Source organism: Bufo bufo, chromosome 1 (genome assembly GCF_905171765.1).
Source record: "Bufo bufo chromosome 1, aBufBuf1.1, whole genome shotgun sequence".
NCBI lineage: Eukaryota > Metazoa > Chordata > Amphibia > Anura > Bufonidae > Bufo > Bufo bufo.
Window position 1 is genome coordinate 695697509 of NC_053389.1, and position 26166 is coordinate 695723674.

At 43.3% G+C, this 26166-nt stretch overlaps 1 protein-coding gene across 1 annotated transcript in view; it reads right to left on the reverse strand.

Moving 5' to 3' along the window:
- Positions 1–26166, reverse strand: part of AGBL1 (AGBL carboxypeptidase 1) — a 1172656-nt gene that overhangs the window by 1050887 nt on the left and 95603 nt on the right. Inside the window, exons 3-5 of the mRNA XM_040414188.1 lie at positions 25975–26121; positions 22234–22365; positions 7047–7140 (exon numbers count right to left, since the gene is read on the reverse strand). Coding sequence (XP_040270122.1) covers positions 7047–7140; positions 22234–22365; positions 25975–26121 — 373 coding nt within the window. The remainder of the gene's footprint in view (positions 1–7046; positions 7141–22233; positions 22366–25974; positions 26122–26166) is intronic.

The window sequence follows — 26166 nt, forward strand, 5'->3', positions numbered from 1 at the left end:
TGGGAAATGGAAAAAATGTACAGGTGCTCATTTCAGATGTAAAAAAATTTGATATGGTCAGAATTTCAAATGCTCCAAATTCATAATTGTACCCTTTTTATTAAAGAGGACCTTTAACTGGTGGCAACGTTACAATATTAATACCTGGCAGTGTAGGGCATTACTAGTAGATGTCAGGATGCTTTTTTTTTTTTTTTTTTCAGATGAGCTGCTCTTTTCCCCCAACTGTGCCCCCTGTTCACTTTTTCCCCCTTGTATGCTTATTAGTAGCATCGGTACAGGGAGGAGGTGACGGATGCGTTTCTCAAGGGGGTGTCTCCTTCTCCCTGGCTGTGAGCTGCCCAAGCGAGGCGGAGAGTATCACAGCCAGGGTGAAGGAGACGCCCCTTAAGAAAGACTTAAGGCCTAATTCATATGTCAGTGTTTAGTCAGTGTTTAATCAGTGATTTCCATCAGTGATTGTGAGCCAAAACCAGGAGAGGAGCTTCAGCGGACCACTCTTAGGCGTCTGGGGTATCCCTTGCCCCTTAGGAGGTGTCTACAAAATATTTCCCTCTTATAGAGCAAGTAGTTGTGACGCTAGTTGCAGTTAAGCAACGAGGACATGGACTCCCCTTTGTAGATGGTAGTGTTGGTACCCAAATGTAGGATTGCCAGAGTGGTGTAGAGTGGCCTACAATCTCTCTGAAGGTGTTGTATGCACGTGTCACTGTGCTCCTACCTGGATATCCTTGGATCCCAAAAGTGGTGGTCTGAAGCAGTGGGTTGTTGAATTTGGGTAGTGAATAAGTAGAATAAATGGAGTCTAGACTTTTTATTAACATTGAACACAGCTTTACTTGAATAAACGGTAATCCAAACAATATCCAGACTTTATCTTGGTCATCAGCAGGTACTGGCTTAACCTCTGGCAGGCAAACACTTCTGCAACAATCTCAGCTCTGCTATGCTGTAGCTTTCTCAGCTCTGCTAGGTTAGCTGGGTTAAATAGGAACTTTCCTCTTCTGCTGGAACTTTGCTTAGCTGAAGTCTTTCTCTTTACTTTAATCCTAGGAACTTCTTTCTGGCTTCAAGCTCACTTAGCTTGGATATAGGCCATGCAAGCCCAGGAGGGGACATGCAACCATGTAGACTACACAGACAGGGCCTGCGGGCCCAGCAGAGCAGGCAGTGCTCTGCTGGCCGACACACAGCCTCCCCTTAGGAAGGGTAAGCTAGACTGACTTAAAACTAACTAACTCCCCCCTCTGTAGAGAGGGGAATAGAATGGAAGAAGGGTTCTATTCTAGGTAACTCAGCTCTGCACAGATTGCCGCCACCTGCTGGTGAACCAGGAACATTACCTGTCAGCAGTTACAAAATCAGGAAATACATATGCACATTATGCAGGACATAGCAGTAAATATATATGAGATGGCACATGATGCACCAACCAAGATAGTGGGGGTACAAAAGAGGTGGTAATGCCACTCTGGGGTATTACAGAGCCTACACAGAGATCAGGTACAATGGAAAGATTTGCACCGCTTCTCTGTTTTTGACCTGCACCTAGTTTTGGATCATAATCACTGATGGAAATCACTGACCAAACACTGACTGTGTGAATTAAGACTTAGGGCTCATGCACACGAACGTATTTTCTTTCCGTGTCCGATCTGGGTTTTTTTGCAGACAGTATGCGAAACCATTCATTTCAATGGGCCCTTAAAAAAACTAAAGTTACTCCGTGTGCATTCCATTTTCGTATGCCCGTTCTGCAAAAAAATAGAACATGCCCTATTATTGTCCACATTATGGACAAGGATAGGACTGTTCTATCAGGGGCCAGCTGTTCCGTTCTGCAAAATACGTAAAGCATCCGTATTTTTTGCAGATCCATTTTTTGTGGCTGCAAAATACATACGGTCATGTGCATGAGCCCTAAGGCTGCGTGAACAAAAAAGCTAAAAGTTGTATTAGGAGGCAGGAAGGGTTATGATGGCAAGCAGACTGCATTAGAGATGAGCAAACTGATTCATACAAATCAATTCACCTTATCAACAGAGTTATTCACTGGAGAGGGGCTGTCCCCTCTACTGAAGAGCCCATCTGACGCTTGACTGACTTGGCCCGACATCCATGGGCGTCCGCCGAAATTTTTCCAGGGGGGGGGCATAATTTTATTGACATCCATGCTCTGCTTGTTTCTGAGAATGTAATGAAGGGGAGGAGCATATTCATTATCACAAAGTACAATAAAGTATGAGCTGTGCAGTGGCGGATCCAGAGCCTGGTCTCAGGAGGGGCACTTCCAGATTATTTTCTGTCCGCCGCCACAAAACAATGGTGCTTATAGAACAGACTACACAGTGTAGCGGTATACTGTATAATGTGTGGCACAGTGTATGCTATATGTGTATAACATAAACATCTTTCACATGAAAACCTACAATTACTTGGCTTGGCCCTTGGGGATCTCGGACACCAATTCAACACTTGGCTGGGGGGCTCGGCGGAGCTGATGTTGCGTTTTATCCTAATGAGAAAGATTTCATAATAAGGATTTGGAGAAGGGGCAGAGGAATAGCAGAGCGCGGAGAGGCTGGTGCTGCTACTAGGGGGTCATACCATGTGGGAGTAATAAAGCCCACCATAATGCCCCCCAGTAGAAATAATTCTCCTTATAATGTGACAGTGCAAAAAATACCCCCTTGTAATGCCCCCAGTTGAGCTAATGTCCCCATAGTGCCCCCATAATGTGCCAGTATAAAATACCCCTATATAGTGCCCCAGTAAATGCCTCCATAGTGCTCCTCTCCCCCCTTACTCCTAGTGCCCCCATAATGTACCAGTATAAAATGCCCCAGTAGATGCCCTCAGTGTCCCCCATAATTTTCAAGTATAAAATACCCCTTCTTAGTGCCCCCCCGTAGATGACCCATAGTACTCCTCTCCCCTTCCTCATAGTACCCACCATAATGTGTCCCAGTATAAAATTCTACTGTACAGAGCCCACCATATAAAACACCCCTTCTTTGTAGCCTCAGTAGATACCCCTATAGTGCCCCCAATAATATGCCAGTAATAACAGCCCCACCCATCATGTGCCAGTAATAACAGCCCCCCCATCATGTGCCAGTAATAACAGCCCCACCATCATGTGCCAATAAAGACAGCCCCCCCCCTTGTGCCAGTAATGACAGCCCCCCATTATGTGCCAGTAATGACAGCCCCCCATTATGTGCCAGTAATGACAGCCCCCCATGTGCCAGTAATGACAGCCCCCATTATGTGCCAGTAATGACAGCCCCCCATTATGTGCCAGTAATGACAGCCCCCCCATTATGTGCCAGTAATGACAGCCCCCCCCATTATGTGCCAGTAGCCAGAGCCCCCCATTATGTGCCAGTAGCCAGAGACCCCCATTATGTGCCAGTAGCCAGAGACCCCCATTATGTGCCAGTAATGACAGCCCCCCCCATTATGTGCCAGTAGCCAGAGACCCCCATTATGTGCCAGTAGCCAGAGACCCCCATTATGTGCCAGTAGCCACCAGTATTGTACACAAAAAAAAATAAACACTTATACCTACCTCCTTGGCAGCGATGCGATGCAGGCCTCTTCCGGACTGTGTCCCGCGCTGTACGGCTCAGGCGGCACGATGACGTCATCGCGCCGCCTGCACCGGCCTCTGATAGGCTGCCGGCCTAGTGCCTGCAGCCTATCAGAGGAAGGGAAAGGGACACGCCTCTCCATCCCCATCTCCTGAGGACGGCGATACAGATGACTATGGAGATGAACGCTTCCACAATGGAAGCGTTCATCTCACTGTGCCCCACCGCTGCCCCCCCACTTCTGAGCAGCTCGGGGGGGGGCAATTGCCCTGTTGACCCCCCCTGGATCCGCCAGTGCTGCTGGCCCCAGGAAGGGGGCACTTGCTCCCCCTTGCCCCTCCCTGCGGACGCCCATGCCGACATCCGTCCCGGCCTCAAAAATCTTATGCCTCAAAGTAGTGGCGCAAGTTCAGAGGCTTTGCTTCCTCTACTGGTGCAGGAAACCGGCATATGCTGTTTCCAGGTAGCAGAGCACTTCTGGGTATCAGCTCATGAACAGTCACTGCCCCGGAAGCAGAACCTCTGTGCTTGTGCAGGTGCGAGATGTCCAGCCCTGACAATCAAGCAGCTGGGTTTGGGGGGGGGGGGGATTTGCTTCTTTGGCAGCAGTAGGGAAAGCCACTCTTGTGGATGAGACGTATTAATTCATACAAATCGATTTGCTCATCTCTACAGTAAACTGGATATTTCTCATCATGCTTTGTTTTCTTATTTTTCTCATTTAGCCCCCGGTCCTGAGCACGTGGTCCATCTCCAGACTTGTTTACAGCATATTGACATGTCTATCATTCCACACATTGCAATGCCAAGCCGTGACTGAGAAACACTGGAACGCTTATCAGGCCCTGGACAATGCTTTATATTAATAGAAAGTTTGTGCAGCCAACCAAAAATGTATTTAACTTTTCTCTCTTTGCGGTCTTCTCATTTGTCTCGTATACTGTCAGCCGCAGCAGAAAAATGCAGCATGCTCGGGTTATCTATAAATGGCCTGCTATATAAAACTAAACAAAAAAAAAATATCTGCTGGAAAACAGCTCACCGTACGAAATATACATGCTTTTTACAGTTGGTCACCATGTTATTTCAATTTAAGACCCTTCTCCTGGTCTTTCTATTTATGCATGTATGTAGAAAATACCCAGAAAAGATAGCAGCTTCAATCCCTCGTATTATCCCCTCCACGTAGAGGGATTCTCAGAAGAGATGCCTTTTGGCACATTCATAAGTGTGCTTATTTTATCAGCTCACTTCCTCCTTATCGAGCCATTTGTCAGTACACAAGTCAACACTGCACGCCTCTGTCAGTATGGTTGCCAATAAGAGGGATGGAGAAAGTGGCGGTACTCATCATTACAGAGACAAGGCTATCACTAAATCAACACAGGGGTGAAAAGCTGGGAGCCACAGGGAAGATTCATAGGACATTACTGCGCTGGGTTAATAATAATAATAATTCTCCAGAGATTTATATACTGTATGTGGATAACATGTCTATCCCAAGAATGCTCCGTCCTTACTGTCCATGAGGTTTCCAGTAAACAGATTACACACTTTAAGGATTAAAATCTCATAATTTACAGATAAGTAAATTATATTTTATTTCCAATAGTCACCATTTTTTTTCTTTGAGGTCAATTTACCTACGTGGCTCACAAATTATAGGAATTTTCATGGACAAACTGAATATGGATTAAGGCGTCGTTCACATTTCTGTGTCCGTTTGACATCTGGAAGTTTGATCCATGTTTCATCCGTGATGGATCCTTGTCCGTGTGTCGGTTTTTTTACCTTCATGGGTCATCCGTATTCCACAGAATTAAATTTCCAGAGCATCTCCTACCAGTGGTCCGTGAAGCCAACCTGGTGTGTAAGTGGTTTTTCACGGACCTATAGACTTCAGTGGTCATGTTTGGTCAGTGGAAACCACTTAGGTGTGAACAACCCCAGTAAAAGCCAATAGGTATGTGTGCTGCCCGTGAACGTGGACGACACTCTTCCAAGATTCACTGAAATGTGAACGAGGCCTAAAAAAAAACAAATATGGCGGATCTTAGAAATCTCCCCCAAGGCACTCCCACTATAGCAGTTCCCTGGGTCGTGGACCTGCAGCCATGACACATGACCACAACAGGCAATCAATAGTAACATCAATGAAGTGTTCCCCTCCCCAACATTCCATAACAACAATCCATATAATTGTCTGGTATAATATTTACAATGCATTTTCTGTATCAGTTCCTCACAATTTTCAAGATCTCTGCTTGCAGTTGTTAAAGACATTGTCCTATAATAGAAATGTATCCTCTATATACAGGATCATAAGATTATGAATGCATTCAATGTAAGCAAAGGGACCATGCAGACATGTTTCCAAAAGTCATATCCCAGAGGACATCAGACAATAGAGGACAACACATTCAATGATACCGATGCAGCAGTGCACCAGCATCTTTACCCATTGCAACCTGCACCACATTCATCAACAGGGGGCGCACTCTATTGATGACGTTCGCAAAGGGCTAAAAACAACCCTGGACATTGATAAATGGTTGGGACAATGCGGGTCTCTAAAACCCCACATGCATTTTCATGTACATTTTGTTGTGTTGGGAAAAAAGTGGCACAAGGCTTCAAAAATATAATGTCATCCCACCCAAAAGCCACATTGTTCAAAGTTTTTGTTAGAGTTGAGTGAAGTTATGAAAAATTCGATTCGGCTGCTTCACCAAATTTCACAAAGAAAGCATATTCCTTTGTATGTAGCAGGCGAAATGATGGGGAATGGCAATGACGCCGCACCCCGTCATTGAACCCCTCAGATGCCACATTCATTTGCGCACGTAGAGGCAGTGGCGGCCATCTTGAGTGAAGACACAGTGCAAAACGTTGCGCGGTGACATGATTAGATCATCACGCTGGCGGGGCTTGGTAATGTCATCACTGAGGATGTCACTGCATCCGCCCAGTGCGCCGGAGTGGTGATGCCATAAGTCACCCGTGCAATATTTTGCACGGTTTCTGCAATACAGATGGCCACGACGCCCTCTGCAATTAGATAAGGTATGTATTTTTTTATTTTTTATTGCCATTTCAGGAAAAATAGATTCATTACCACCAATCGCGAGGAAATTCAGCTTTGTGGCGAATCAAATTTTTCCTGAAATTCGGATCAAAGTCAATTTGTTTGGCTTTGATTAGCTCAACACTAGTTTTTATAATTAATTTTAAAGGGGTTGTCCCAAGCCCCATAAATGTATCACCCTTTTCTGATATATCCCAAAATATGAACCTTTCCCCTATCCAACATCCATTCTCCTGATCAGTGGGTGTCCTAGCAGTGGGACCGCCACCGATCAGATCCTTATCCTGTATCCTCTGGATAGGGAATAGTTTTATGTATTGGAACAACCCCTTTCCAGACAAACCGACCAAACAAAATAAGGTACCTACTTGATTGTGTGTGTGTGCCTTCTGGTGTATGGGGTGATGATTTTAAAAAGCAGCTCCATGGCGCCATTTATGCCCAACATCTCTCCAACCGAAACTGTAAAATATAACGAATAAATACATAAAAATCTAAAATGTATCAAAATCTGCAGATATTTACAAAGCCTGACCTTTGTTTAGAAAGTTGCTGAAAGTTGTTACAACTGACAAAAGGTACATTACATTCCCTAAGGTAACACATATCAGTGAATGAGGAACCTCTATAAATCTTTTTTTTTCCATCCTCAAAATTTTGAACACTAATGAAAATAGGAGAGGATTTATACGTGCGGTAAGCTGGTTTAGAAAAGACATTTATCATAGATGCATCTCCACTGTGCTTGTCTCCTAGTATTTTACTTATAAACATCACTTTTTCTAGCTTGCTGGATTATTAGGGGACAGGATGTTCTATGAGAATCTTCTTCTCGTAGAAATGAATAAGTCTGTGGTTCTGAACAATGGATGGCCTGAATGTAACTTTAAAAGACATTTCTAACCACTTGATAAAAGTCATCACTCGTCACAAACATATTCTTACATTGCTGTTGTTCATCTCTGAGTAATGGTAGAGCATGGTCATGTAAGCCATCCTCTCCGCTAGGCAGAGGGAGACTGCACTGGTGCCTTGTAGTGATGAGCGGCAGGGATCATATTCGAATTTGCGATATTTCGCGAATATTTTGTAGAATATTCGTCGAATATTCGCAAATTCGAATATTCTTTATATTCTACAATTTTTTTACTTGAAAAATCAGCAAGGTAATAATCGCATAATATGCCAAAAATGTGAATTTTCATAATGCGGATTTTCGTAATAGGAATTTTTATCGCAAATTTTCCAATTCCCCAGTAAAAACATGATTCCTCCCTGCTTCTTGCTTGTGGGCCAATGAGTCAATGGCCCACAAGCAAGAAGCAGGGAGAAATCATGACTTTAGATGGTAAAAATGACGAATATTCTAAAAAACAAATATATAGCACTATGTCGAATATATTTGTTTTTCGAATATTCGTAATATTCTAAAACAAGAATATATAGCAATATAGCGAATATTCGGAAAAAAAAAGAATATAGAGCAATTTAGCTAATCTAGTGCTATAATCATCTTTGTCTAATAGTTGTAATTTTTTTCTCATCTAAAGTTCAGATTGGAAAAAAATTGCAACTATAAAAAAAAAAGATTATAGAACTATATTAGCTAAATTGCTCTATATTTGCTTTTTTGAATATTCGCTAAATTGCTATATATTCTTGTTTTAGAATATTATGAATACATATCACTATATTCTAAATATTCGCAAATTCTCGAAGTGCCTATATTCGCGATAAAAATTCGCAATTCGAATATTCGTGATCAATAGGGGTCCTGGGTTCAAATCCGATCAAGGACAACATCTGCATGGAGTTTGTATACTCTGCCTGTGTTGGCGTGGGTTTTCTCCAAGTACTCTGGTTTCCTCCTAAAGACATACTGATAGGGAACATAGATTGTGTTCTCCATTGGAGACAGCAAGCGATGATAATGTCTGTAAAGTGCTATATAAGTGAGTAACATAAAATATAATAATAATCCAAGACCATGTGCAAATTACATGATGATAATAGAGGGGGCAGAGGTGGACAATCAGGGGGCTTTGTGTTGAATTTGACAATTTCCAAAGTAATTTAGGAAAGGTAATCATTTCTTGCCAGGATGTCTACTGATCCTCAGAATGAAGGGGGGCCACATCATTCATTAAATTCTTTGGCTGTTTACAGATTATCTCTTCTCCGAAATGTTCCTGCCCTCCCACTATGCAAGGAACTGCAATTCAGCCCCATCCACTTAAATGGTCATGCGTAGCACCTACCTGCAAAACATTTGGACAGTAGCCCATAAAGGCAAATGGGCTTTTGTTCAAGTGATCATTATGGGTGTCAGAGGCTGTATCCCCACACTGTAGTGATATGATGATGATGTCTTGTGTACACGCAGTCTTACCCTTCGGGCCTCGATGCGCTGTCAGTATGTCTTTGGAGTGTGGGAGGAAACCGGAGAACCCGGAGGAAACCCACGCAAACACGGGGAGAACATACAAACTCCATGCGGATGTTGCCCTTGGTCGGATTTGAACCTAGGATCCCAGTGCATGGTGGCTAACCACTGAGCCACCATGCTGCCCCCTTGCTGCCATTGCTACTTATTGTGGAAATAACCTTTTATATGTAGATAACTGTAAGTACATTAACATTCATTAAAAGCCAGAGAGCAATATATTCATTGCATGAGCAATAACAGCAGAGGGCGCTGTTAGCTGCTTCTATTTTGAATACCTTGAAGCCTGGATGGAACAGTTTTGACCCATCCAGAGCCTTTTTTACATGCACACAGCTGCTAAAGCTATTATTTGGAAATGTCAGATGTGATCGCAGAAGATCAGGCTTTCAAGGACATGCACAGAGCTGGTGTAAGCTGACTAATGATGCTGCTCCTGCTGAAAGCCACCTCATTTGCAGGGGTGTATTTCAATGTAGCAATACAAAAATAAAACTTGTGTACTGGTACAGAAGCATATTCAAGCATTTACAAGACGACGGCCATTGTATGCAGGCATTATAGGGAGTAATTGTAGCTTTATAAATTGGAGGATGAGGGAATCGGGATGGTATGTAACTAGTTTGCATAAAGAAAAAAACATTTGGCTACTTTGAATAATGTGACTGGCACCAACAATTGTTCGGATGCAATTTCTTTGTTGAAGTGTTCATTGTTATAATTGCAGTCTTTTGCCGTCTTTTTGTACCTGTTCAGCGCATACACCGTCAGTATAAAGGTGTTTATTTTACATCATATAAGTTCCTGCTAACTGCGTCCATAATTTACATTTCTAATTCTGCTTCAGTTTAGTCACTTGTTTTAGACATTGTCTCAACTTTTTTTAGCATAGTTACTTAAAGGTGTATTCCCATCTTAGACATTGGGGGCCACCCGCACCTACTTAGAATGGAGACCGCAAAGTGTTGGAAGTTGCACCGCGCATGTGCGGCCCCCCTCCATTTATTCCTAGGGGAGCTCCAGAAATAGCCAAGCGATGGCTCTGCTATTCGCATAAGCCCGATAGAAGTGAATGGAGAGGTGGCCGCACTTGGGCAGTGAACTTCCCATTAATTTTAATTAGACTTTCGCCGTTTGGCTATTTTCTGCGCCTCCATAGGAATGAATGGAGGGCGGCTACACATGCGTTGTGCACCCTCCGGAACCTGGCAGGCTAAATTCTAAGTATAGGTGTGGGTCCTAGAGGTGGGACCGGCACTCATCAGACATTGGAGGCACATCCTAGTGATATGCCTCCAATGTCCCATATGGGAGTAACCCTTTAAATTGATGTTATATTTAATTCTGATGTTTTCATTATCTCTAATGACAGCTCTGTACATACACGTATATACCATAACTTACTGTCTGAAGGCAGCCATACACTTTCAAAACTGTCAGCCAACGGCTATGTCTCTCGACTCCCTCAATTACATACATGCCTAGCCAGGGGCGTAGCTAAAGGCTCATGGGCCCTAGTGCAAGAGTTCAGCTTGGGCCCCGCCTTCCCTCAGTGCTTTGTGGCCAGGGGGCAGGGAAGCACAAACCTTTGTGGTGACCAAGGCAAAAATTGAAACGGCACCCCCCCCATGCCAAATTCTTGACCTAAACCCTTCCCTCCAGCCAGAGGTGTAACTGGACCAGCATGTACTTTCTAGAATACCAGTGTCTTCTTATGCAACACAAGGGTCTTTGGGCCCCCTCAGGCTCCTGGGCCCAGTAGCGACTGCTACCTCTGCACCCCCTTGTCACGGCTGAGGAGGGGGAAACCCTCAGCCGTGCGATGCCAGAAGATGTTTGGTCGCTGCTCGGCCAGGATCAGGGAGCAGGTCACCTCCTACCGCGTCCCTAATACTGACCCTAACTCCTAGCCGTATGAGCCAACCCTGATGTTGGGAGGGCTCATACACCGGAAACCTTGGGGTCCCTACTAGCCCTCAGGGTGGCCCTGAACTAGGAGCAGGGTAAGACGACCTGTTCCTCCTAGGTGCGGACGAACAGGAGTCTCACAGGCCAAGCTACAATGAAAGGGGAACATAAACAGCTTATGGCAATGGCAGGTAAATGAAACAAGAACAACACCTACCTCCCACAGACACAAAGCCTGGAACCCATGTATAAGTGCTGCTGTCCACAACAACACAAACGGACACAGCACACACCACACATCACACAGGAAACCAGGACCATAATCTGCAATAAACAGATAGACCATAAAGACATCATCTAACATCAGACATAAAGTTTATGACCACAAGGGTGGCTCTCACTGGCAGATGGTATATAACCAGGAGGATGACTTCAGCTAACCATGGCCGAAGTACCCCCCAGAGTCTGGCGTCCAGCAGGAGCTAAATAGCCCCAAGTGGCCACACCCACACACACACACACAGTGTTCACACACTAAGAAGAGAGTTAACCCTTCCTACACCAGGCAAGGGAAAAAAAACACATAAAGGGAAAGTGTACAATAAACAATTACACTGCAGCTGTTACCGCAGGCAATGACATGCGTGGCAACCATGTCCTGGGAGTCAGCCAGAAGGCCGAGACAGTGCCACCACATGTACACAATACACACGTTGCCAGGGACAACCGCAAGTGAAGGAAAGACTCACAATACACACATACAACAACCTCGTGCACACCTGACAGGGAAAGTGCACACATATAAACACACCAAGCCAGGTGCAACCACATGCACTTGACAGCAAGCTGCCTAGCAACCGCTCAGGCCGCTATACTGCCAATACAACATGTTGCTAGCGGCAACCACACGTGAGGCAACATATTAACAGCACTCACCAGTGGTTGAACAATAGACCAAACCGCAGGCAACTGCATGCGGGGAAGTCACCCCTATAGCTACGCCCCTGCGCCTAGCCCAACCCAAGGCCTCATACACATTGCCCGCCCATGGCGTATTGCAGCCCACAAACAGCGTCATCACTTGAATGGGCCTGCAATCCAGGAGGTCGCTGCGGAACAGAGGCACGGAACACCATGGAAGCACCACGGAGTGCTTACGTGAGGTTTCTGTCCATGCCTCCACACTGCCAAAAAATAGTGCATGCACTATTTTCTTTGCGGTGCGGACCGTCAGATGTGGATCAAGGACCCCATTCAAGTGAATGGGTCTGTCGGGGGAGAATTGAGATCTCCCCATACACATTAAATTGTCGGTTGAATCCACCGTTCTCAGCATGTTCGGCCGATAATACAATAATCTGTATGGGGTCTAAGGCTGTGTTAACACAGGTAATTTTTTTCTGTGATTTAGCTGTTTTTTTGAACTGTTAGAATAACTGCATCAGCAAAAATATGGGTGGTTTTTAAAAACAGCAGTTTTACCATTACTAGCTGACAAGCTTTCAACAGAAGAAGCCACAATCATCATCTGAGCAGAAAATTGAGGCTGATTACACAGCAGTAAAACCGCATGAGGTTTTTTTCCAGCGCAGTTTTTCTGATTAATGTAACTAAACCACAACAAAAATGCCCTGTGCAAAGCCAGCCAAATACAATATCCAGCTTCCTCAATAACATGCATTAATATATTATTATATTATGTTATATTATTTTTATTATTTTGACTGTTTTCCTGGCAGAAAGATTTAGGCTTAAATTGTGTAGGATGGAGATGTTAGAGAGTCAATAATGTGGCAAAGGCACAAGTACCATATGGATAGCTTTATGAAACCATAAGAGTTCTATGACCAGTCCCAAGGGCGTAGCGAGGGGTGGAATGAAGGACACGTGGGGGCTTTGAGGGGACGCAATACAAGTCCTCCCTTTGCACAGAGGAAGAGCCCTGCAGTAGGCAGCACTAGATGGTAGAGGCCACCAGCATGATGCCGCTGTACTAGACAGCACAGTACGCAGCACCCATCCAATCAGCTGTTCTAAAATTCAGAACAGCTGATCATTTGCTGGTTAAGACTGTCGCTGCCAACAGCTCTACCAAGCGTCAGATGGAGAGGCTTAAACAGCATCCTGCCTCTACCTCTCCTCAGCTTCCACGGCTTCCTCAAGGCTCCACAACAAATAGCTACACAGTGTATCGTACACAACTTTTGGGACAATACTTTTGCAGTTTTAAATGCGTGTCTAATAAAAAAGGGGGATTTATTTATGTTTTCCTTGAACATTTCACCCCTTCCCGGCATGATTTACTGACACGCGCCGTAATGATACTGAATCTTTGCCTCGGGTATAGGAGAGCCTAGCTACACCTCTGACCTGTCCAGCAAATGCACATCCATTGCAGACTTGGCACTAACTAACCGATTCAGCAAGAGCTGGCAAACTTGCTATGCAACACCCCTACAGGGACTCTGCCTACAGCGGAATAACTGTCTTAATGGGGGAAATCCTACTTAGAAGCCTAAATAGTTAATCCAGAACAGTCCTTGCAAGTGGTATGGAATAGTATCTTGAGTTCACCGGGTAGCTGTTAACAGGGGAAGTAAGCAGGGTGAGTACCAGTGGGGATTGAACTAGAGATGAGAGAGTCAGTTCTACCGATTTGGAATTTGTGGGTTGGACAAATTTTGAAAGTGAGAGAGAGAGACCCACACATAATATTGCTCTGAGTAAGACGTGCAAGCTAGTTCTTCCAAAAGGACAAGAGTACAGAATGTACCTGTATCACACTTCTCTGGGTGAGACGTGCAGGCCAGTTCTCTTTCCAAAAAGAACAAAAGCACTTTCCGTTATGAAAAAGCATTGATTGAACAGTTGTAAACTACCACCAGGGGGAAATCTTATTATGAAAAAACACTGATACAGTTCAAGGCTACCATCAGATTTTCCCCAGGAGGTAGCCTTGAACTGTAAAACCACAGCTTTTATTTTATAATAAGATTTCCCCCTGCTGGTATTCTCAAACTTTGCGATCAGTGCTATTTCATAAAGGAAAGCTGACTTGCATACCTCTGGGTTTCAGGGAAAGATATTCAAATTAGCTTTTTTTTTTCCAAAACGAAAAGAGTACTAAGCCTAAGCCAAAGCCAACATAGATGTTTCCTAAAAATGCAGATCAGCATTGGCTGGACTACAAGATTCTTCATGCTAGATGCTCTCCCTAACGTGAAAGACCACCCCAAAGTAGTCAGGATAAATGAGCAGTGAGAAAAACTTAAAAATGCACAGAATGAATGAGTAGATGCAGGAACCGGATTGAAAAGTTAATAATTGGCAAAGAACAACCTGACAGCAGGAATTAAGTAGAGCAAATATCTTCCTGATTGTGTTCTCTTCACTGTTTACCTGCTTGCCGTTGATATTGCAGTGTAATTACAGTGGATGTGTCCCAGTCAAGTCAATGACAGTGTAGACAGCGAGCAGGTAAACAGTGAAGAGAGCACAGCACTTGCATGAGTTCTGCATACTCTTCAAAGCACTGATTGGAGAAGGTGCCTGGAGTAGAACCCCTCCCATCCACAGATCTGATAATGATGACCTATCCTGAAAAAAAACAGAAAACCCTTTAACATAATATTTAGATGTAGATATGCATGGATCTTTTTTAATTTTTACATAATTTGGTGGCAACTCCTTATGGTTTTATCTATTGCTATCACTGTGAAATAATGAAGGCTGCAGACTACAGGCCGAGCATCCTGCTATTCCCTAGTATGTGTTCTTTCCTTCTAGACTTACATGATATTTTTCCATTTCATCTTGGAAGGATTTCAGAGTCCTTATTAGATGCTCTGAAAATGTCACAGTGCATTAAGAGAAAGATCCTGATGATATTTCCTCCACTTTGTCAAGTGTTTGCCAGACTTCTTTTCTACATGTAACTTTTAAAAATCAAGGAAGAGCTTACTTTAACAAAAGCAAATGGCTGAAAACAATTAGGGAAGCCCAGATCCACTTGGCCCTCTGTTAAGTGACACACATATGCCTTAAGACATCATTATAGGGCAGGTAGTGTGACACGAACAGCTGACAAACATAATTGGTCATTCTTTAAATATTCCTGCTGGCCTCATCTGATTATGCACACACCGCTTGGCTCTGTAGATCATTCAACACTTTCTGATAGCACTTTATGAGATCCATCATTATGTAACTTTAGTAAAGATATGCAGTGTCCCACTCAGTAATGGTAGTGGGAGCTTTAAACTTTGTTATGTTCATTTAATTTATTTCTGTATATCCCTGTATTTCCTATTAACAGGCTGTTGTAGGTCATTACATCTATTCGCCCCTAGGTGGTGCTGGCACCACTTATGCATATATATCCTGGGGTTTGCTAATAAAGTTTGTTGATGGAGAGAGTCAGTGTGGTAGTGGTAGAGAAGAAAGGAAGCTGAGTTGAGCTAGTCAGTGGAGGAGCAGTACGAGCCTAGTCCACCATGTAGCTGCCATATTAGCCTCTTGGCTCTTGCCAAACCAAGAGAGCACATAGAACAAGAACTACATTTCAGCAGCATAACACAGACCAGTGAGTCTACGTCTGGTATAGAGAAAGTCTAGTGGAAATTAGAGCTAAACTAGCCAAGGGCTTCACAAGCAACAGTGACCAGGAGGAATCTAAAAGTACCTGGACACAACCAGATGATTGATGCGCAAAAGTATCCTTCACCACATGCCTCTATGAACATAGTGGACCATAATTCTTCAGTGAGCATCCTTTCCAAAGAATGGAGCAGAAGACTGATGCCTGCCATTAGGGAGCCACCCTGTGGATTGCTACTGACTAGTAAGAACTAGACCTAGTCTAGGCAGAGATATAGAAGCAAGGAAAACTCCTCAACTAACAATTGCCAATCTTGTTATAAGGAATACAGCTGGATCAATATTTGGATTTATTGCTTTACCATATACATGAACTGTACTGACTAAGTGAAGAAGATGAATTGTTCAAGTAAAGTTCAACTGTTCTACTATAACCGACTCCTCATCTTTTCCACCACCAACCTTTGCACCTAATGGTGCTGGCATCACGAACAACCGGGGTCCCAGCCTCCAAAGCACCTCTAAACACCTATACCATCAAGGGCACCTCAACTACCATAAATTATCAGTCCTGTGGCAACCATATCAACAATAGTAAGATCATATCATCATGCCATACCCTCCACGTGTCCTGCGCAGGACACGTGGAGGGTATGGCATGATGATATGGTCTTACTATTGTTGATATGGTTGCCACAGGACTGATAATTTATGGAATGTTTGGCCACTAATATGGCTTTCTAACTATTAAACAATGTGTGTTTTGTCCCTTGAAGCATGCTATTGATGAATTATGACAGGGTTTCCTAGTTAAGATGCTGCCAGCTCCATGTGCCTGCTTGGGCGTCTTTCTGTCCCATGTTCTTTGTAACCACCTGTATATCTAGATGTTTATATGTGAATGTTTTTATTTAATCATGTGATAATAAGGATTGGTCATTTATAAACCTTCCGGTTGTTGCTATTTTTGGTTTTCTTGGCGGGGCATTGAACGGAGTTATTTGTTGGCCCTTATTTTTTTTATAGTTGTTAATGATAAATCTGGAGTAAAACTTATTAGCATAGGTAACCACACCCACTTTACCAACCACATTACAAAACTGGACTGAGTGGTGTAAAAATGTAAAAAGTTAGAAAATTTTACGGCTTTTGCAACTTTTTAACGCCAGAATTCTGAAGTGAAAGAATGATAAATCAGGGCCATTGACTTGATTGATGAAGCTTAATAGTGCAGATAATAGTATTGCTGCTGATAAATGTATCCAGGTCTCTTCAGTCTGCGCTACTGCATTCCATAACTGCGCATGTGTAGTGTCCAAAATCTGTACTATACTTCTTTGTGTGATCTGTCCCTAAGTGCCAGGGCTTCACTTTTTCCAAACTGCAAGAATTCAGCATTAGAGATGAGCGAATTGAATCCAATGAAATGGAATTAGATCCGAATTTTGGGATAAATTTGATTCGCCGAGAAGCCATATTTCCTCATGCTTCGTGGTAGCGAATCAATTTAACCAGAAATTGGGTAAAAAACGAAATAATAATCATACTTACCTCCTCCATTTGCTCTTGATGGGTCGGCCACCTCCATCTTGATTTAAGAACTCGGACGAAATCCCGTGCGTGGTGATGTATGACGTCACCATGCCATCTGGCGTGACGTCATCTCGGGCTGCGCAAGATTTTGTGCCAGATCTTTGAGCAAGATGGTGGCTGCTTGCCTCTCGCAAGCAAATGAAGGTGGTAAGTATGATTTTTTAAAAATTTCAGTTAATTTTGCACTGTTTTTACTCTCAGATGCCGCAATAATGTATGAACGCAGCATCTGAGGGGTACAATGATGGGGAATGTCGCTATCGCCGCTCCCTGTCATTGCACCCGTTACTTACAAAAAATGCACTTCGTGACAAATTTGGGGAAAACTTCCAAAACTTCACTCATCTCTAGTTAGCATACATACAAGAGTCCATACACATATACATGTAACTCACATAAGGCTCATCACATAGAAATCAATAGTCTATATGATTAAGTGTAAGCAGACAGAATTCCATATATGCAGTACAATTTTGATACATACGTTAAAGAAGACCTGTCACTAGGGTTGGGCAACCCTGAACTGCAAAGTTCGGGTTCGTGCCAAACTTTGCGAGTTCGGGTACTCAGACCCGAACCCGGCCTTTTTCACAGAAGTTCGGGTTCGGTGTTCGGGTGATTTTATTATTTTCTGTTATAACATGGTTGTAACGGAAAATAATAGCATTCTTAACACAGAAATGGTCATTGGTCAACAAATGGTCATTGAGAGATTAAAAATAATTAAAAAAAACCTCACCTCATCCACTTGATCACGCAGCCGTTATCCTCTTCTTTCTGCAGGACCTGCAAAAAGACCTGCGGTGACATCATCAAAGGTCCTTCTGAATGAAGACAGAAGGCCCTGCACTGCAGGTCCTTTTGCAGGTTCTGCAGAAAGAAGAAAGAAGAGGATACCTGCTGAGCGATCAAGTGGATGAGATTAGTTTTTTAAATTATTTTTAACCCCTCAATGGCCATTTTATTTAGCATTCTGTTTTAAGAATGATATTATTTTCTGTTATAACTATATTAGAACAGAAAATAATAAAGTAAAGCTAGGGTCCCCATTGACTTTAATAGGGTCCGGGTTCAGGGTCAAGTTCGGGTCCCAAGCCCGAACTTTGACCTAAAGTTTAGCCGAACCCGGCGAACCCGAACTTCCATGGGTTCGCTCATCCCTACCTGTCACCTCTCCTGACATGTCTGTTTAAGTAACTACTTGTATGCAGCTATCACTGAAACGCCGATACTCAAAGGTAAAGCTCAACCATGCTCCTTAATTACATTATAACTGAAAACATGGTAATTCAAATGTAACTTTTAATCTGGTACCAATAAAAAAACATAATCAGACTGATCAAAAAATATGGGCCCATAACAATAAGGAAGGGAAAAAATATATATATATATAATAATAATAATAACTCATCAGGTAACAGAAGACACAGGGTAGTTAGCAGGCAAATCCTTTCCCTAATACATCCTGATCTGCCCTAACTACAAGGAATTACCTTCATGGTAGGTGAACCCTGCACCAGAACCCTCGCTTGTTTCTTCCCTACCAAACCCTATATTGCCCTGTCAATGGCAGCCTTGTGCACTATGAGATTTTCCAAACCAGCTCTCATCTGACTGAGAACCAGTAAACCTCAAAATCATTTTGCATCTGTTGGATGGCTTGGGTGGACCTGCACACCTAGATTAATATCTTTAGAGCGACAAAAAGTTTTCTGATTGTCCTAACATAATATTCAATAACCTTTCTATACAGTTTTGTCATGTAAAAACTAATTTGCATAAACATGGGCATAAGGGAAAGACATGCAAATGAGCAGAATCTCTCATGAACAGCCCCCTCTATTAGTTGCATAGTGTTATGACAAGACTATTCACTCACAACAGCGAATAGTCTTGTCATAACACTTTGCAACTAATAGAGGGCACTGTTCATGAGTCATTAAAGTGTTTTTGTGACAGTTATTTTGTAACTATTTTATTTCTCTAAATAGGGTGTATAATATAAAAATAGACCCCACCCATGGTATTGAGCATCTAAGCCTTCTAGTTACACCTGATGTTCACGCATAAGTAAGGGGGTGTGACCCCCGAAACGTCGCGCATGAACTAGTGTGGTACAGCTCAGCGTCCTCTAAACAAAAAGTGCCTGTGATCCATATATGTCTTTTTATCAAGAAGAAGAAAGCTACAAATACGTTGAAGATACTTCTGAAGCGTGAGTAACTTTTTCCTCATACGCTTGATCATAATACCAATGAATGGTGGCTGAATTGTATGTGAGAAACTGCAAGTATAGAGTCAAAGTGAGACTCGTTTGTCAGCCTTTTATTTGCACACAGGGGAGTACTTTGATTGAATATCAATAAAAACTACAAATTTAGTAGATTTTTTTGGATTTTTTTTGGATTAAAACACAATAAAATATATATAAATGTGGTATCGTCATATTCATAATGACCCAGAGAATGTAGGTAACTGGTCAGTTTTACCACTTAGGAAAAAACAAAACCCATAAAACTGCGGAATTAGTTTTTTTTTTCCAATTCCACCCGATTTGGAATTGTTTTCCAGCTTCCCACTGCATCACATGCAACAGAAAATGGTGCCATTAGAAAATACAATTTGTCCTGCAAAAACCAAGCCCCCATACGGCTATGTGAATTAAAAAATAAAAAATGCCTCTGGAAAGGCAGGGAGTAAAAAACAAAAACAGAAAATCGCAGGGTGCTGAAGGGGTTTAAAGGGGTTATCCAAGACTACAAATGCTCCCCCATATGCCGGGCCCCTCACACTGAATTGTGGGTGACGCTAGGGAGGCTCATCCCCGTCTGTCATTAGCTGCTCCCCCCGACACTGTGCACGGGGAGAGGCAGCTGCTGTGGTGCGAAAACCAGGAGCGGCACAGGAAGCCAGGTAAGTAGATTCAGTGTGAGGGGTTTGACATATGGGCGAGCATTTATTAGTCTCAGATAACCCTTTTAATCATGTTTTTATGTTAAATATATTTTTAAGTTTTTTTTTTATTTTTCCATGTCAATATCTATATTTAAAAAATACTTATAAATAAAAAAAAAAACATATAATCCTGCAGTTTTCGCACTGTCTACTAAGGCTACTTTCACACCTGCGTTAGGTGCAGATCCGTCTGGTATCTGCACAGACGGATCCGCACCTATAAATGCAAACGCTGGTATCCGTTCAGTACGGATCTGTCTGCATACACTTCGTCAAAAAAAAATCTAAGTCTAAGTGTAAGTCAAACGGATCCGTCCTGACTTACATTGAAAGTCAATGGGGGACGGATCCGTTTACAATTGCATCATATTGTGTCAATGTAAACGGATCCGTCCCCATTGACTTACATTGTAAGTCAGGACGGATCCGTTTGGCTCCTCATCGCCAGGCGGACACCCGAATGCTGCAAGCTGCGTTTTGGTGTCCGCCTCCAGAGCGGAATGGAGGCAGAACGGAGCCAAACTGATGCATTCTGAACGGATCCTTATCCATTCAGAATACATTGGGGCTAAACTAATCTGTTTTGGGCAGCTTGTGAGAGCCTTGAAACGGATCTCACAGGCGGACCCAGAAACGGCAGTGTGAAAGTAGCCTTAGACTAATAATAGGAGACACTTCTTGATCTGCACCGATTACTTTACTGCTATCTCCTTATCATCACAGCAGGATTAGAATGATAGAATTCACCTACATGCTATACACTCCATATAGATAACACATGATCCACCATTCATAATAGATCACTGTCAAAGCTTATCTTCTCCCTCCTAAACCTGTGCCCGGGTCACAGAACATGGCTAGAAAACTCTCCCATAGAAGCCCCTCAGGTCCTCTCCTGTCCACTGTGCCGCATGGTGCCTGCTGTAAAGCATCTCTTTAAAGGCTGTTAAGAACAGCTTAGGAAAGATGGCCGCCCCCATAATCATGTTCAGGAAATAGAATTATAAAATGTGCAATCAGAAAATAAAAACATATTAGGAAAAAAAAAAGGAAATATGTCACTATCTGGTTTTAGCTGACAGGAAATATTTTCACATTTGAAACATTCCCTTTAAATATATTACATCTCTACCTACAATCCATATGTCAATTTGCTGCCTGGGTTTTTCACCGAAGCATTGCCCTTTCAAACAACAGCAGCCAAATAGTAGCCAATGTTTCATGTTGTGATGGAAGCTATTTAAAGGGGCTTTCCAGGAGTTCAATATTGATGGTGTCTCCTCAGGATAGGTCATCAATATCAGATCTATGGGGGTCCGACTCCCAGCAATCCACGGATCAGCAATTTGAAGAGGCCACGGTACTCCAGGGGCTTACCAAACACATTGAATAGTGGCTGTGCTTGGTATTGCAGCTCAGGCCCATTCATTTGAATGGGACTGAGTTGCAACTAGGCCATGTGGCAATGAACATGACATCACTGACCTAGGAATAGGAGACAACCTTGATAGGCGTGGGTGTCGGGAGTCAGACCCCCCCCCACCGATTAGATACCGATGACCTATCCTGAGGATGGATCGTCAATATTCTCCCAAGGAAACCCATTTAAGATATCTATTACCTACTTGTGCGTCTAGATCCTCCTAATAGATTTTTGTGACTAACAACCCCAGATATAATATTAAGTATTACCTGCCCCTTTCTCATTTATGTGTATAGCCACCAGTTACCAAGAATTCTTTAGATGTAGTCATGCTATGAAATGCAGGTCTGATATGTAATTGCAGTATATACTTGTATGCTTGTATAGTAAACTTCATTTAAAAGAGCATGAAAGCAATAAACTGACTGGAAATCTCTGTGGTAAAATAAATACAATTTATGAAGTATTAACATCTGGGCAATTAAAATACCGCATGTCATGATTGTGGATGTAGCACAAGCACACGTATGATTGTATTCTTCTTGCAACAGGGTAACTTGCAGTGGCAGCAGCCATACCACATCTTATATTCACACTGCTCCAATACAGTATATAGGACCAGCAAAGACATACATACCATTGGAAGCATAGATCTGAATAGCGTAAAGACAGGGGGTTATTTTATCAGATTTTGTCAGGTTTCTTCTTATTAAACTGAGGGTAACATCAGTAGCTTCCAGTTTCTGTGCTTTTTCTCCAAAGTTTTCATCTGAAATGGAATAGGAAATTTTAAAATATATGCAGTAACCCTCATCTTTTATCATATGATGCTGATATCTCTGCTATAACCACCCACTAGCTTTGCTTGCGGATCTCATACACAGCCATGTTACGTTATTATGACCACCAGCTAATATCCAGAGTAACCACCATGAGCAGCACAGACAGCAGCTAGATGGGCTGGGAGAGACTCAATAAGATCCTGGTAGGTTCTCACAGGTATCTGGAGCCATGCGGACTGCATTGCATCCCACAGCTGCTGGAGGTCCCACCGATGCTCAATTGGATTCAAGTCTTGGGAATTAGGGGGCCAGGGTAGTACTTGAAAATCTTGGTCATGCTCTTCCTACCAGTGTTGGACATTTCTATCTGTGTGACATGTTGATTTGTCTTGCTGGAAGATCATTTCTGCTCCAGGGAAGACAATCAGTACGTATGGGTGGACATGATCTGCAAGGATGGATTCATACCGAAATCAGTTGAGAATGCCTTTGACATGGATGAGTGGGCCCAGAGGATCGTTCTTCCAGCAATGGTTGCAGGGTGTTTGTTCTCTGATGTTTATTACCTGACACACCAACGTCCATCTATTTGATGAAGCAGAAAACATGATTCATCGGAGAAGGCAACCCTTTGCCAATCAGTGGAGGTCCAATTCCAATACTACCTTGAAGCCTTTTCTGTTGATGTAGAGGTGCAGTGACCATCCATGTGCTTTGGAGCCCCATACACAGTAGGGTTTGTTGGACTGTACTTTTAGACACACGTCTAATAGACCCCTGGTTTATTTTGGTGGTGAGTAGGGATGAGCAAATCGACTTCGGATGAAACATCTGAAGTCGATTTGCATAAAACTTAGGCTGGTTTCACACTTGCGTTGTCCGGATCCGGCGTGTACTCCATTTGCTGGAATTACACGCCGGATCCGGAAAAACGCAAGTGAACTGAAAGCATTTGAAGCGTCTTCAAAATGCGTTCAGTGTTACTATGGCAGCCAGGACGCTATTAAAGTCCTGGCTGCCATAGTAGTAGTGGGGAGCGGGGGAGCAGTATACTTACAGTCCGTGCGGCTCCCGGGGCGCTCCAGAATGACGTCAGGGTGCCCCATGCGCATGGATGACGTGATCCATGCGACACGTCATCCATGAGCGTGGGGCGCCCTGACGTCACTCTGGAGCACCCGGGGAGCCGCAAGGACTGTAAGTATACTGCTCCCCCGCTCCCCACTACACTTTACCATGGCTGCCAGGACTTTAGCGTCTTGGCAGCCATGCTAACCATTCAGAAAAAGCTAAACGTCGGATGCGGCAATGCGCCGAAACGACGTTTAGCTTAAGGCCGGATCTGGATTAATGCCTTTCAATGGGCATTAATTCCGGATCCGGCCTTGCGGCAAGTGTTCAGGATTTTTGGCCGGAGCAAAAAGCGCAGCATGCTGCGGTATTTTCTCCGGCCAAAAAACGTTCCGGTCCGGAACTGAAGACATCCTGATGCATCCTGAACGTTTTTTTCTCCATTCAGAATGCATTAGGATAAAACTGATCAGGATTCTTCCGGCATAGAGCCCCGACGACGGAACTCTATGCCGGAAGAAAAGAACGCAAGTGTGAAAGAGCCCATAATTTGAATACTGTATGGAGTGAGCGTTCCATACAGTATTAGAATGAATTGGCTCCGATGAGCCGAAGTTATTACTTCGCGAAGTATTGCGAGACTTCGCATAATAACTTCATAAATTAATTTGTACATAAAATTTTTTTTTCCCAAACTCGGGTTCGGTTCATAGGAGCCAATACATTCTAATACTATACGGAGCTCGCTCCGTACAGTATTGAAACAACATTTTATGCAAATCGACTTCGGATGTTTCATCCAAAGTCTATTTGCTCATCCCTAGTGGTGAGCTGCTCCACTGTAGTGTGTTGCTCTGCCCTCTCGCACTTTCATACCTGACATTCACCTCTCACATCAATGGCTCATGTTGCTCCGCAGTTTCAATGTCACTGATTCACAGTATGGCCAACTGTCCACTCACGATACACTTTCACCACAGCGGCGTGCGAACAGTTCACAAACTGTGCTGTTTCAGAACTACTGCCACCCTTGTCCCAAAAGCCAATAGTCATCCCTTTTTGCAACTCTGATAAATCACTACTTTTAACCATGACAGTAACAAGGGATATGTGACCTCTTCATGAGCTACATGCTGCCGATGTCAAAAGTAGAAAGTGGTCATAATAATGTGACTCGACTGTGTATATTTTCTTGACATAACCATGAGATCAGCATTGTTGTCAAATGCAGAGTGCAGAAATAACATTTCTAGCATGTCAAGGGTCACTGCCTAGAATTCATCACATAAGCATAAAGCATACATAAATCCCTATTAATATATGTCATGCCACAGGACAACATGGATGTAAAACTGGCAAAGAGACAGAGAATAAGACTGAAATCATATTCACAAATCAAGATGTGCCATCAGTATTGAAACATAGGGGTCCCACTTCCACTTCCTCAACTGATCAGCTGAATAAAGGAGCTGCTCAATAAATGCGACTGAGCTGAAATACCAGGTGCAGCCCCAACAGTATGTATGGTGCTGTGCCCAGATAAACAACGGAGAGGGCATGGCGCTTACTGTTCTCTTTCTCTCTCTCCCCAAACATTACAGACTCTTATCTCATGCCCATATTTCGAGTTTTCATTTTCATATCTTATTTTTTCAAACTTAAAGGGAACCTGTCACCATGAAAAGGCAGTCCAATCTGTGGCCAGCAGGTTACAGAATGAATGAGTCTTGAGGGAAAAACAAATACCCAGTAGAACATGTTGTGATTTTCTCAGAACACACTCATGGTCCTACAGAGAATCTCTCATGTTAAGGTACCCATTCTATTAACAGCATCCAGATGGACTTGTTGCCTATCTGAAAGCAGCCGTATAGGGGTTCTCCAGTGTCTTAACAAATTTTTGCTGTCCCCCTCCACATCAGACCTGAGTCGTTACCTACTGAGTCCTGGCTCCTTTGGTCCACCGCTGCTTTCACTACATGCCAGTCCTCACTGGTAAACTTCAGTTAGGTGAAGCCAATCACTTGGCATAGCAGTGATGTGTCTCCCAAGCAGAATGTGACCAAGTGACATGCCTGGGGGACACATCACCATTGTAGCCATTCAGTGGCTGAAGCAGCCCATGTAACCCCCGTTTACAAGTGGGAACTGGCAAACACAGCAGTGGACTGAAAGAGCCAAAAAACTGTGTGGGGAGCAGTATTCTTTCCTCTACAGGTATGGCGAGGGGATGGCAGGGGGTATCCAAATATATGTACCCTTTTAAGGTATTGTCGCTGGTTGCTGGGGCAATCCACACTAGTGAAAGCAAATTTGAAATGGCTTTCCATTGCCCATCAACAGGTTACAGTGGGTAATCTAAGGTTAATTGATCTAATGGCAATTGTTGCTATACTATTTGCATATTTCTCCTGTTTGATTCAATTGGATCAATTCTGCTAATGAGATTAATTTTTGCCATGACAAAAATGCACTTTTGTAACCTATTACTGCATGTAGAGTGAAGAATCCCACAGATACAGTACCTTTCTGGCCTACCTTGACCATCAGGCGTAGAAGGGTAAATAGGAGACCATAGTCAAGGGGATCTGATCTTGCCAAATTTACCAGGGTTTGAAGAAGGGCTTCACTACCACCCTTGGATATCATGTAGTAAATCCTGCGGTGAGTTCCTGGAATAATAAGACAAGTAGAACAATGAATCTTTAAAGTCTTTG